The 14,958-nt window shown below is 36.4% G+C and overlaps 1 protein-coding gene across 1 annotated transcript in view; it reads right to left on the bottom strand.

Annotated features, from left to right (window-relative positions):
• Window positions 1-14,958, bottom strand: part of ABCB5 (ATP binding cassette subfamily B member 5) — a 115,091-nt gene that overhangs the window by 97,236 nt on the left and 2,897 nt on the right. Inside the window, 3 exon segments of the mRNA XM_068972746.1 lie at window positions 1,583-1,754; window positions 1,840-2,031; window positions 11,814-11,868. Coding sequence (XP_068828847.1) covers window positions 1,583-1,754; window positions 1,840-2,031; window positions 11,814-11,868 — 419 coding nt within the window.

The following is a 14,958-nucleotide window of genomic DNA, read 5'->3' as shown; positions in this document are numbered from 1 at the left end:
TGGGGTGGCAAAGAGTCGGACACGACTAAGCGACTGAATTGAACTGAACTGAATTGGAACTAATTTTATGTAAGACATGTTCAGATGTTTGCTAAAGCAGAAGGTATTATAAACTGACTAATCCTCATTATTTACCAAATTCACTTAATAAAGATAGCTATTTCTATAATGTATCCCTGAAGGAGAAGCTGCACATAGCAAAAAACCTTGTAGTGGGTTGGCCAAAAAATTCATTTGGGCTTTTCTGTAACATCTTATTGAAAAACCCAAACAAACTTTTTGGCCAACCCAATACATATCCAGTATTCAATAAATATATTCATCAAATTAAATTGAATTGAAAGATGCTAGAAAGCATCCAGCCTGGTTTCTTCAGTCATTTAGATAATTTTGACTTTGCTTCCTATTGCAACCAGTTAATAACAAGAGCAGACTTTAGTTTTCCCCACTGCTGTTCTTTTTAAACTCATTGTCCACTTCACTTCTTGGGAAGTTAAAACTCTGATTTTAGTAACATGCGTAATTTTCCTACTGAGGGGTCCTCATTTCTAGTAAGCTGGGGATGAAGATTTTTACAAGGGTTACAAGGTCAACACTAGAATTCACTAAATAAAGATCTGTTGTCTAAACACCCAAATCTATTGTGAAGGGAGTTTTAATCACAGAATATTTTTTATTGCTGAAAGTTCTCATTTGGTTGAATTTGAATATAGCTAAAAAATAAACAGTGAATTTTATGGTTTTTGCTTCCATAAAGAACAATTAGCTTTGAAAAATTTCAAACTCAAAAAACCCCAAAACAAAACAAAACTCCATCTTTCAAGAGTACACTGTGCCTCCAATCTAGGAAATGGGTATACACATTGGTAGTATTGCCAAAGATTTAACATGCAGAGAGATATTAAGGATATATTGGTGCAGGGATATATATATTTTGCCCTTGACAAAGGGCAGTGATTTCAAAACCAGGCTGTAAATAGATTAATATCTTGTAAAAAGATTAATATTCACACTATAACAGTGATAAACTATAACTTGTGTAAATACATAATTTGTTTTAAAGAACTGAAACAGATTGACATAATATATAAACATATACATTAGCAGACATTTTAAATGGTTATTCAGAACCTTATAAAATATAAATTTGGAATGGTTGACATAAAATAGTCATATAACAGCTTAAATGTTTACTGTTTTAGGATTTCTCCATTCTGTTCTAGTGAAATTAATTGAAACACATTTATCTGGGAATTGAAAATACACAAGAATTTTCCAGCATTCAATGTATAGTGGCATAAAACTTTATCCACGCTAGTATTCAAAACTGCATTAGATTCTAAATGAAAGGAATATTTTTAGATATTAGTAAGATATTAAAACCAGACTTCATTGTAGTCAAATTACTTGAAGATAGAAAGGTGGTTAATGATGAACAAAATCAAAAGTATTTGTGGCATATAATATTCTTTCTTATCTGGGGACACATACATAAATAGAACTGCCTTCTTTTTATACAATCTCAGTAAAATATCTTCACATTCTTGCTTTCAGTTAACACTGCATTAACCATCTTACCTACCCTAGAAAATATGGCTGCTGAAGCAATTATAAGAGGGGATGTGGACAGAGTCACCAGTGTGAGTTTCCAGCCCTTCACCAAACCAATTGCCAGGCCAACAGAAAAAGTAGACATGTTTTGAAACAACAGAGCAATCTTGTCTCCAATACCATCATTGATTTTGTTGATGTCACTGAAACAAGAAAACACATGAAATTAAGTCATTTGTACATCATGTATAAGAATAAAGTTGATACCCTGCACATCCATTCTCTTACTCAGTCATGCGAGTATTGAGTTCACTGATGTCACAGCTGTCAAACCAGCTGATGTCCTGAGCCAAAACTGAATGAAAAAACTGTTTTCGAATTCTCTTGGTCTGCCGTGCTGCAGTCATGACCCAAAACGAAATCTGTATGTAGCCAAAAATCAAGGCAGTAACTCCTATTCCAACATAATACAAAGCTAACCTGAAAAAAAGATTATTGGAAATTTTAGTGAGACTGAAGTACACCTTTTTTTCCTTTGTTACCAAAAAATGAGATTTGTTATATTTGACTAAGAGAGTTTGTGCTAAAGCACATAATTAAAAATAAACTACCATCAGAAAGATTGAGTATGCTGATAGAGGAATCTAGGTTACCCTTGTATGACATTCAGAATATATCTCTCTTATATTATTAGCATAGATTAGTATTTCAAAATATGTTTGTTAGTTATAGCTTCTTTCCATATTTTTAATACTTTCATTTGACAGTGCTACATTGATGTAATTATTTTAGTTGTATGTGGAAAAGGCAGAGTAAAGAAATGATAGTAGTCAAAAGCATTTTATAAAAAGCTTTAAATATATATTTAAAATGCTTTATATATATATATATACCATTAAATCCAAAATTATCCAACTTAAATAATTTACCCTGAGGAAATATGTACAAAGATTAATCTAGATGAATGTTTATTGCAGCATTAATACATGAAATTGTAAACATTCTAAATATCTAACAGTGGGAGACCAGATAAGAAATTTATTCATTTCATGCCAAAATCTATGGAACACAGCAAGTTCAGTACTAAGGAGAAGTTCACAGCAGGCCTATAAATAAGAAAAATCTCAAATAAATAATCTAACTTAACACCTCATGGAGCTAGAAAAAGAAAAAGAAATGAAGCTTGAAGACAGTGGTGAGCAGAAATAAATGAAATAGAGACCAAAAACAACAGAAAATATCAATGAAACTAAAAGCTGGTTCTTTGAAAAGATAAAATTGACAGACCTTTAGCTGAACTTACTAAGAAAAAAGAAAAGGCTTAGATAAAATCAGAAGCAAAGGAGAAGAAATTACAACAGATACCAAAGAAATCCAAAGGATTAAAAGAGAATATAATGAACAGTTATTTGCCAACAAGTTGGACAACCTAGAAGAAATAGATTGGTTCTTAGAATCAGCTTTCAAATAAACAAATGGGATGACATCAGACCAAAAAGTTTTTCACAACAAAGGAAATTATCAACAAAATAGAAAGACAACTTACTGAATGGGAGAAGATATTTGCAAGTCATATATCTAATATTATATATATATCAGGAGATGCAGGTTCAATCCCTGAGTTGGGAAGATCTCTGGAGAAGGAGACAGCAACCCATTCCAATATTCTTGCCTGGGAAATCCCAAGGACAGACGAGCCTGGCAGATTACAGTCCATGGAGTCCCAAAAGAGTTGGACAGGACTTAGCGACTAACAAAATGATAATTCAGGAGAGTTAGTGAAAATAAAAAGAGTGATTAAGAAAATTTCCTTTGAGGAAATGATATAATGGCTGAGATCCAAGATATATAAAAATTAATGAAAATCAACAAGGAAAAAGCAGACAATTCAAATAAAAAATGGGCTGAGGATCGGGAGAGACATTTTTCCAAAGAAAGCCTACAGATGGCCAAGAGACACATGAAAATATGCTTAATATCACTTATCATCAGGGAAATGCAAATCAAAACCACAATGAGATATCACTTCACATCTGTTAAAATGGCTATTATCACAAAGACAGGAAATAACAAGTGTTGGCGAGGATGTGGAGTAAAGGGAATCCTTGTGCACTGTTGCTGGGAATTTAAACTGGTGAAGCCACTATGGAAAACAGTATGGAGATTCCTCATAAAATTGAGAATGGAACTATCATATGATCCAGATATTCTACTCTGGGTGTTTGTCTGAAGAATATAAAACCAATAATTTGAAAAGACATATGCTCCTCTACATTCATCACAGTATTATTTACAATAGCCAAGAAATGAAAACAACCTAAGTGTCACTGACGGATCAATGGCTATATATAGATATATATCAGGAGATGCAGGTTCAATCCCTGGGTTGGGAAGATCCCTGAAGAAGGAAATGGCAACCCACTCCAATATTCTTGCCTGGGAAATCCCAAGGACAGAGGAGCCTGGCAGACTACAGTCCATGGAGTCCCAAAAGAGTTGGACAGGACTTAGCGACTAACAAAAAGGTGAGTCAGGAGAGTTAGTGAAGATAAAAAGAATGATTAAGAAAATTTCCTTTGAGGAAATGATATAATGGCTGGGATTCAAAAGAAGAAACGGAACTAGCCATAAAAAAGCAAGAAAAGCATTGCAGGAACAGAGAAGAGCAAGTAATACATTCAGAGGCAGGAAAGAGCTTACTATATTTCCAGACAAAAGAAGTCCAAAGTGGTATGAAATTGTGAGGCTGGAGAATTTGGCGTGTCATAGGGCTCTTAGCTATGGTGCACTGCACAAGTTTTATTCCAAGAGATAAGACCATTTAAACATACAATGTCCTTATCTATTCAACTTTTAAAGATTACTCTGGATCCTCTCTGAGAATGGATGAAGGCAACAACAAAAGAAGAAGAAGAAAAAAAGACAGTTTAGATAGGAGGCAATTGCAATGGTCACAGTAAGAAAGATGGAGGCTTGGACGTAGATGGTGGAAGCTGATTGCAAAGAGGTAGACAGATTCTAGTTATATTTTGGAAAAACAACAACAAACAAGAATTGCCAGTGTACTGGCAGGAAAGCAGGAAGCAGGAAAGGAAGAAAGCAAGCATAACTGCTTAGATTTTGTCTTGAGCGACTGAGTGAATGGGGTGCCATTTACATATGTGGGCAGCTGACAGAGGAACAGATTTGCAGGAGATATTAAGTGTTCTGATTTAGACATAAGTCTGACATGCCCATTAAACATCAAAGTGGATACCAAATAACAAGTTGATAATGAGAAGCTGAAGTGCTGGAGAGGGGTATTGGCTGGAGATGAAAATTTGAGTCAACAGCTCTAGATGGCAATTAAAGTACTGGCTGAGATCACCCACAGAGACAGAGAATAAAGTGTAGATATCAATAAAAAAAGAGAATAAGGCCAAGGACTGAGCTCAAGTACTCTCCAAACATAGTAGAGTTTAAGAAGAAGACAAAGAACCAGTAAAGAAAGCTTGAGAAACGGCCAGTGAGGTACTTGGAAAGCCAAGATAGTAAAGTACCAAGAAAAGCACAAAGAAATGTACACTTGAGTCTCATTATTCCCAGATTCTCTGTTGGCAAATGTGCCTGTTCAATAAAATTTACGTGTAACCCCAAAATCAGTTATTGCTGTTTTCATTGTTATTTATGGACATGTGCAGAGTGGCAAAAATTTTGAGTCACCCAACATAGATAGATGTTCCCAGCTGAGGCTGAACAAGGCAACATTCTACTTCTCTGTTTTAGCTCTCATTGTTTTTTTCTGTTGTTGTTGTTCAGTCACTAAGTTGTGTCTGACTCTTTGTGACTCCATGCACTGCTGCACACCAGGCTTCCCTGTCCTTCAATGTCATTTTTGTGATTTAGGTAGTGGCAAATTGTCCTCATTTTTGTGTTTTTTTTTTTTTGTTGATGATTTCACTGTTTAAAATAACTCTCCAGAAGCAAGTTGAAGTCCTGTCTAGTGTTCCTAAGTGCAGGAAGCTGTGAAGTCCCCTATGGCGCATGAAAATACATGTGAAAGGCAAGTGTCATTCAGACACGAGTTACAGTGCTGTTGACCGTGAGTTCAATATTAACTGATTAATGAAAATGTTGTGACTGGAGGTTCACAGAAACCTAGAAGTGATGGTTCAGTATTGGTATTTCGGTGTTCACGATGACTTTAATAGAAGATAATTATTACAATAATGAGAAATTACTGTTTTCTAATAGAAGGGACTGCCCAAAGACACCACAGGATGCTATAGGTTTAATAGAAATCTTATTGAACTTTTTGTGGGGAATGTTGTGGGGAAAATGTTTGCAATATCGTAAGAGGAAAAGGGGTTAAGAAAACCTAATGCAAAGAAGAAATGGAAGACTTGTACACTGAAAACTATAAAACATTGTTGGGAGAAATTAAAGATCTGAATAAATGGATTGGAGGACTCAGTGTTGATAAGATGATGAGCTCCCCAGATTGATCTATAGATTCAATTAACCCCTGTCAAAAATCTCAGCAAGCTATTTTGCAGATTTTGAAAGATAATCCCAAAATAGATGTAGAAATGTATGTAGAGATGAGATGTCTAAAGAGAAGAACAAAGCTGGAGGATTTTCATTACCTGATTTTAAAAAATTTATTTATTTAAACTCTAACTCTACAGTATTCAAGGCAGTGTGATACCAACATGTGCTGCACTTAGTCGCTTGGTCCTGTCCAACTCTTTGCGACCCCATGGACTGCAGCCTGCCAGGCTCCTCTGTCCATGGAATTCTCCAGGCAAGAATACTGGAGTGGGTTGCCATGCCTTCCTCCAGGGGATCTCCCCAACTCAGAGATCGAACCCAGGTCTTCTGCACTGCAGGGGATTCTTTACTGTCTGAGCCACAAGGGAAGCCCAACGGTAGTATAAGGATAACCATATCAATAAATGCAATAAAAATGAGAGAACAGAAGCCCTTACATTTGTGGGCATTTGATTTTTAGCAGAAGTGCCAAGGCAATTCAACGTGGAAAAAAAGTTTTTTTAAGAAACAGTTTTGGGACAAATGAATAGCCACATGCAAAAAAGAAGTTAGACCCTTACCTCAATAGTCACAAAAATAAACTCCAAATGGATCAAAAACCTAAGGATGAGCTTAAATGTTGAAATTTATAGAAGAAAATATAGAAGAGAATTTTCATGATCCTATGCAAAGAATTCCTAAATCCAAAAGGGAAATTCATAAACAAAAAACTTGATAAACTGTACCTAATCAAAATTTAAAACTTTTCAGCCTCAAAAGGAATCTTTAAGAAAAATGAGAAAATGAGCCACACACTAGGAGAAAATATATGCCAGTCATATATCTGACAAAGAACTCATATCTAGAATTTATAAAGAACTCTTACAATTCAATATTTAAGACAAACACAACAACATAGGCAAAATATTTGAATATGTATTTTACCAAAGAAATATATGTATGCTTAAAAAGTAAATGAAAAAAAAATACTCGTTATTAGTCACCAGGGAGATGCAAATTAAAGTCACAACACCACACCACTTCATATCTACAAAATAGCTATAATGAAAAAGACAATAACAAGTGTTGGTGGAGATGCGGAGAAACTGAAACACACATTGTTGGTGGGAAAGTAAAATGGTGTATCCACTTTGGAAAACAGTTTAGCAGTTTCTTAAAAAGTTAAATGTGAACTTACCATATGACCCAGCAATTCCATTCCTAAGTATCTACCCAAGAGAAATAAAAACATATGTCCACACAGAAACTTACATATTAATGTTCATAGAAACATTATTTTTAAATTGCACATGAAAAAAAAGAAAATGGAAACAGTCCTAAAGTCCATCATCTGGTGAACAGTCAAACAAAATGTGATATATCCTTGCAGTGGATTACTACTAAGCAATGAAAAGAAATAAACTACTAATAGATATTATAATATGGATGAACCTCAAAAACATTACATTTAATAAAAGAAGCTAGGTGGGAAATCCTATATACTGTATGTCTCTAAGCACATGCAGTGTCTGAATTCTGCAAATCTTTAAAGATAGCAGAGAAGTATTTGCTTGGGGGTATGGATGTGAGAATTGGACTGTGAAGAAAGCTGAGTGCCGAAGAATTGATGCTTTTGAACTGTGGTGTTGGAGAAGACTCTTGAGAGTCCCTTGGACTGCAAGGAGATCCAACCAGTCCATTCTAAAGGAGATCAGCCCTGGGTGTTCTTTGGAAGGAATGATGCTAAAGCTGAAACTCCAGTACTTTGGCCACCTCATGCAAAGGGTTGACTCATTGGAAAAGACTCTGATGCTGGGAGGGATTGGGGGCAGGAGGAGAAGGGGACAACAGAGGATGAGATGGCTGGATGGCATCACCGACTCGATGGACGTGAGTTAGTGAGCTCCGGGAGATGGTGATGGACAGGGAGTCCTGGGACGCAAAGAGTCAGACACGACTGAGCGACTGAACTGAACTGGACTGAGGGTTGGAAATGGGAACTGATTACAAAGGAGGAATCTTATTTTCAGAACAATTGTCTAATTAGTAAGACAAAGGCACAGACAACATTAAAACATTAAAATTACATAAAGCTATGAGTGATTCTCTTTGTAAAATGACTGAGGTAGAATAAAATTCTTCAGTTCCTGATTACTACAGAGGTAAGAGGGACAACCTTATTCCTACCAAAAGAGTTCTATAAAAAACTGTTTCCCAGATAGCTGTTCATCAAAACATTAGCTCAGCAGGATGTTTAGTTTCCATAATTAAAGAGGTTTGGAAAACTTGGGTTAAACTGAGCCTTAACTATGCTTATCTGTCCAAAGTGTCCAACAAGGGTGTCATATACAGTGTTTTCTAAACCAATTTGACTGTGGAACTATTATTCATTATATACCTCAAATATTTCCAAACTGATACACTAGTTTGAGAAACAACATCATAACAAATATTACATTATAAATGTTAGGAATATTTCCTCATAAATTTTGTAATCTCAATAACTGTGCATAGACTACATAGACATATCTTACTCTAGCCCTTCTATTATCTGTTTTTAAAATAGATGTCCCTAATTTTAAAGGTTCCAAACTTTTTTGGTAAGAAACTCATACTTCATGATTGTAACATCAGAGCCCTGTTCTAATACTGTAAGACTAGTATATTCAATAGAAGGAAGTTCCTGGATCCTAATTAGGAATTTTCAAAAGATCCAAAACCAATAAATTTTATGAGAAAATTGCTAAAAAAGTTAGAAATGTTCCCTCAAAGAAAGATGAGACTGCAGCAAAGCAAAACTTGAGGCAGTACTATTCACATTTAGTTGCAGAACAGCACAGCCCAACTGAACTTTCTGTGATGAAGAAAATGTTACGTATTGATGCTGTACAATATGGCAGCCAGCCTTACATGACTTGTGAGCACTTGGCATGTGACTGAGGATGAGGAACTGATTTTTAAATTTTATTTAATTTTAATTAATTGAAGATTACGAAGCCACAGTTACATGAGGTTGTGGCTAACAGTGTGGAAGATCAAGAATTATGGCCTAGATAGTGCCATTGCAGTGTCTTAGGGTTATATAGCATGGAGGCTTCACTTCTGGGGGAAAAGAATAAGAGATCCCCTAGGTCTGATAAGGGCTTCCCTGGTAGCGCAGATGGTAAAGAATCTGCCTGCAATGTAGGAGACCCAGGCTTGATCTCCGGGTCAGGAAGATCCCCTGGAGAAGGGAATGGCAACACACTCCAGTATTCTTGTGTGGAGAATCCTGTGGACAGAGGAGCCTGGTAAGCTACAGTCACGGGTTGCAAAGAGTCCAACACGATTGAGCAATTAACACTTTTACTTTCACTTTAGGTCTGATAAGACAGATAGTTTTAGTGAGACACTACTGAAATCCAGTGAATATACCCAGTAAGACTGCATTTCTCTAACAAACGACACATGTGACAGAGGAAAGCATGTTGCTTAAGACACAAGCCTACAAAAACAAAATGTCCTTATAAGTTATCTATTTCAGAATTTACAATTTTTAATCTGAATACAATTTTACTATAAATATTCTGAGACTGGAGAGCTCTTCAAGAAAATTAGAGATACCAAGGGAATAGATCATGCAAAGATGAGCTCAGTAAAGGACAGAAATGGTATGGACCTAAGAGAAGCAGAAGATATTAAGAAGAGGTGGCAAGAATACACAGAAGAACTATACAAAAAATATCTTCACAACCAAGATAATCACGATGGTGTGATCACTCACCTAGAGCCAGACATCCTGGAATGTGAAGTCAAGTGGGCCTTAGGAAGCATCACTACGAACAAAGCTAGTGGAGGTGATGGAATTCTAGTTGAGCTATTTCAAATCCTGAAAGATGAAGCTGTGAAAGTGCTGCACTCAATATGCCAGCAAATCTGGAAAACTCAGCAGTGGCCACAGGACTGGAAAGGGTCAGCTTTCATTCCAATCCCAAAGAAAGGCAATGCCAAAGAATGCTCAAACTACCGCACAATTGCACTCATCTCATACGCTACTAAAGTAATGCTCAAAATTCTCCAAGCCTGGCTTCAGCAATACGTGAACCATGAACTTCCTGATGTTCAAGCTGGTTTGAGAAAAGGCAGAGGAACCAGAGATCAAATTGCCAACATCCGCTGGATGATGGAAAAAGCGAGAGTTCCAGAAAAACATCTATTTCTGCTTTATTGACTATGCCAAAGCCTTTGACTGTGTGGATCACAATAAACTGTGGAAAATTCTGAAAGAGATGGGAATACCAGACCACCTGATCTGCCTCCTGAGAAATCTGCATTCAGGTCAGGAAGCAACAGTTAGAACTGGACATGGAAAAACAGACTGGTTCCAAATTAAGAAAGGAGTACGTCAAGGCTGTATATTCTCACCCTGCTTACTTAATTTATATGCAGAGTACATCATGAGAAATGCTGGACTGGATGAAGCACAAGCTGGAATCAAGATTGCTGGGAGAAATATCAATAACCTCAGATACACAAATAACACCACCCTTATGGCAGAAAGTGAAGAAGAACTAAAGAGCCTTTTGATGAAAGTGAAAGAAGAGAGTGAAAAAGTTGGCTTAAAGCTCAACATTTAGAAAACTAAGATCATGGCATCCGGTCTCATCACTTCATGGCAAATATATGGGGAAACATTGGCTGACTTTTTTTTTTGGCTCCAAAATCACTGCAGATGGTGACTGCAGCCATGAAAGTAAAAGACGCTTGCTCCTTGGAAGGAAAGTTATGACCAACCTAGGTAGCATATTAAAAAGCAGAGACATTATTTGCCAATAATGGTCCATCTAGTCAAGGCTATGGTTTTTCCAGCAGTCATGTATGGATGTGAGAGTTGGACTATAAAGAAAGCTGAGCACCAAAGAATTGATGCTTTTGAACTGTGATGTTGAACAAGACTCTTGAGAGTCCCTTGGACTGCAAGGAGATCCAACCAGTCCATCCTAAAGGAGATCGAGTCCTGAGTGTTCATTGGAAGGAATGATGCTAAAGCTGAAACTCCAGTACTTTGGCCACTTGATGCGAAGAACTGACTCATTTGAAAAGACCCTGATCCTGGGAAAGTTTGAGGGCAGGAGGAGAAGGGGATGACAGAGGATGAGATGGCTGGATGGCAATACCGACTCAATGAACATGATTTGAGTAAAGTCCAGGAGTGGTGATGGACAGGGAGGCCTGGAGTGCTGTGGTTCATGGGGTCGCAAAGAGTTAGACACGACTGAGTGACAGAACTGAACTGAACTGATAACAGTCTGAATAGTTCATTTCCAAAATTCATCTGAATAAAACTTTACTATTCCTTACTTTTTTTTTTCACTTAACTATTTGTTGCACATATTTTTGGCTTTTAAAGTTTACTGGGGTGGCACTTTTTCTGTAAGTTTTGTAAGAAAAATAACTTGAAAAAAAGGAAAAATTAGTCATTTAACCTCTAGGATATGTACCTTCAGTTCCAGGAAACAAAGCTGATACAAAAATGCAAATCCCAATACAACATTTCTATTATGACAATTTTGTCAAAACTGAAAGCATATGAAGCTATACACCTTTCAAGTAGGCGAAAAAATAATATATAATTATGTTTTATATATCTAATGAAAGAAGAGGACATGTTTACTTTACTTATTTATATGTAATATTAATAATCAGATAGGTATTTCAGTTTTTTACAAAGCAGCATGCAATGAATATGATATTAACATTTCATTTGTACTCACACAATCATATCTTCATTCACCTTCTCTTGAGACTGAGTACAGTTCCGATAATTTGCTGTAGAAAAGTTTTTCAAATTATAAAGGATATTAATCAATTTATAATTGGCCATGGTGTGTTTTATACATAGTCCTCCAAACAAAACATAATGCCTTCTCAAAAAAATGGACTTAACACAATAGCTAATGATCATCTTTATTTTCTATTCTTCAAACTAAAATTTGAAATTTGAATTTATTATCTCTGGTCACATGAAGTACACATGCAACATGAAAAATTGCAAGGAAACATTAACCATGTAGCTCATACCGGGAAATAATTCTTTAGGATATCTCTGATTTCGGGTAACAGGAATGTAAGTAATAGTAACAGAATTTCCTTTCCTTTGAGATTATGCATTTAGAATTCAGTTTGAAATACCCCAGGAAATAATTTAGAAAGTCCAGGAAAAGCAAGAATACCAATGAAAGTTGTAGTAGTAATGGGAAAAATTTAAAAGAAGCTCATTGAAATTTGTTGGGTACAAGAATGGCAACATCATAAAATAGTATTTAAATAATTCTTGGTTTACCTGTTTCCATGTAAAATTTCTACATATATTCTAAAGTAACCTACATCATACCTTAATTAGTATACCAAGGTTGTAATTTCACCAACAGCACAAAACTGAGGTTGATATCAACTATCATAATTTTCTTTCTTAAAGGGCCATAATATGTGTATGTATTAGCTGCTCAGTCGTATCTGAATCTTTGCGACCCCATGGACTGTAGCCCACCAGACTCCTCTGTCCATGGGATTCTCCAGGCAGGAATACTGGAGTGGGTTGCCATTTCCTTCTCTGATCATAATAAACATTTGTAATAAATCAACAGACCTCATGCTCTTCATTTCTTACATAAACGCAATAACATCCTATATGATGATGTATATGATCTTTATGTGCATTTTTCCTTTATTCCATTTTTGGAACTTTTTTTAAAGCAGCTTATCACAAATATCAAAGTTGACATAGAAATATTAAACCTCAGTACAAAGTTTTAAGGAAATTTAACTGAATTAACAGAGAGATGGGAGGGGGGTTCAGGATGGGGAACACATGTACACCCGTGGCGGATTCATGTTGATGTATGGCAAAACCAATACAACATTGTAAAGTAATTAGCCTCCAATTAAAATAAATAAATTTATATTAAAAAAAGAGGTCATGGGATGTAAGGAGTTATGGAGAAAGGGAACTCTGCATGTGGCTATAATTCACAAGCTCCTCCTCAGAAGCACTTGTTTAGACAGAACAAGGTCTCTTATTGAAGCGGAGAGGAGTCCTGTGAAGAATGGGGCCAATTTCTTAATTTGGTTTTTGGAGACTGTGAAGAAACTATTTCTGCATTCTGAATGAGAAATGCCTCTGAAGTCAGCTCTCTTCCTACAATATATTTTTTGGAAAAAAACAACAACAACAAAGAGAATATACATTGTTTCTAAAAATCATACCTAGAATCACATAAAAATGGTATAATTTCATTTTGGAGATTATATTAATAGAGGTAAAATGTGAAAAAGTTCAGTGCTGGAATAAAAATGGGCCTCTGATCAATGATAGTTATTAAATATATCTTTAATTGTAGGAGCAAAAAATCCTCCTCTGTTATCCTTCAGAAAACCAATGTTAGAAGGCTGAAGATATACTCCTTAATATTTCCACTTCTTTTTAATAATATGTTATACCAGTAATAGGATGTGTGCTTAGTCTCTCAGTCATGTCCAACTCTTTGTGACCCCACGGACTGTAGCCCACGAGGCTCCTCTGTCCATGGGATTTTCCAGGCAAGAATACTGGAGTGGTTGCCATTTTCTCCTCCAGGGGATCTTTCTGACCCAGGAATCGAAACTGCATTTCCTGTATCTCCTAAACTGGCAGGCAGATTCTTTACTGCTGAGCCACCTGGGAATCCCTATACAAATAAAACCCATTATTTAGCTAGATATTTCTCAACCTCTTTATGTATTCATTACATTTGAAACAACACACAATGAAACCCTGAGTAACATGGCTCAAACAAAAACAAAATTAAAATTCAGCAATATCAGTCAAATACTCATGACTACAGGTTCAGTCCCTGAATTGGGAAGATCCCCTGGGGAAGGGAACAGCTTGGACTGCAAGGAGATCCCACCAGTCCATTCTGAAGGAGATCAGGGATTTCTTTGGAAGGACTGATGCTAAAGCTGAAGCTCCAGTACTTTGGCCACCTCATGCGAAGAGTTGACTCATTGGAAAAGACTCTGATGCTGGGAGGGATTGGGGGCAGGAGGAGAAGGGGACAACAGAGGATGAGATGGCTGGATGGCATCACCGACTCGATGGACGTGAGTCTGAGTGAACTCCAGGAGTTGGTGATGGATAGGGAGGCCTGGCATGCTGTGATTCGTGGGGTTGCAAAGAGTTGGACACGACTGAGCGACTGAACTAACTAACTAACCCACTCCAGTGTTCTGGCCTGGAGAAGTCCATGGACTGTATACTCCATGGGTTTGCAAAGAGTCAAACAGGACTGAGTGACTTTTGCTTTCACACATGACTACCCTATCTAAAGTTAACAAAGTAATCATTTACAGAGCAGATCTAAGACTGAAGCTACTTAGCACATATGCATGCAACTGAAGGAGTACTCCCAAAGAGATTGTCTTAAGTTGCTAAGTTTGTCCTTACTCCTTCCCTTTTTTCCCCTCCTTCCTTCCCTTTCTTCACTCACTCATTCAGAGAAAGAGAGAGACAGACAGACATAACTGGCAATCAACAAACATATATTCAATGAATTGGCAGCTCCATTTGTTTACCAAATGAAATGACATCTTTAGACTCTATCATTAAAATATCAAAAAATTAATAACTGTGTAGACAGGATGTCATCACATGGAAGGAAATAGAAATGGAAACTATGAATTTATTCCACTTGAACAAAACTGGGGCATTTAAAAAATTAAAATTTGGGTGGAAAATAATATGGTATAAATTAATATTTAAAGTCAAATAAGGAACAGAGGGTCTGCAGTTTGTCAACTTACCTTACAGATTTTGGACTTATGATCTCCCCTAATCATGTGAGCTATATATATATTTTTTAAAATACATGTCTCTCTTTT

Source organism: Capricornis sumatraensis, chromosome 5 (genome assembly GCF_032405125.1).
Source record: "Capricornis sumatraensis isolate serow.1 chromosome 5, serow.2, whole genome shotgun sequence".
NCBI lineage: Eukaryota > Metazoa > Chordata > Mammalia > Artiodactyla > Bovidae > Capricornis > Capricornis sumatraensis.
The sequence above is the reverse complement of the archived record's forward strand: the minus strand, read 5'-3'. Positions and strand labels throughout refer to the sequence as shown.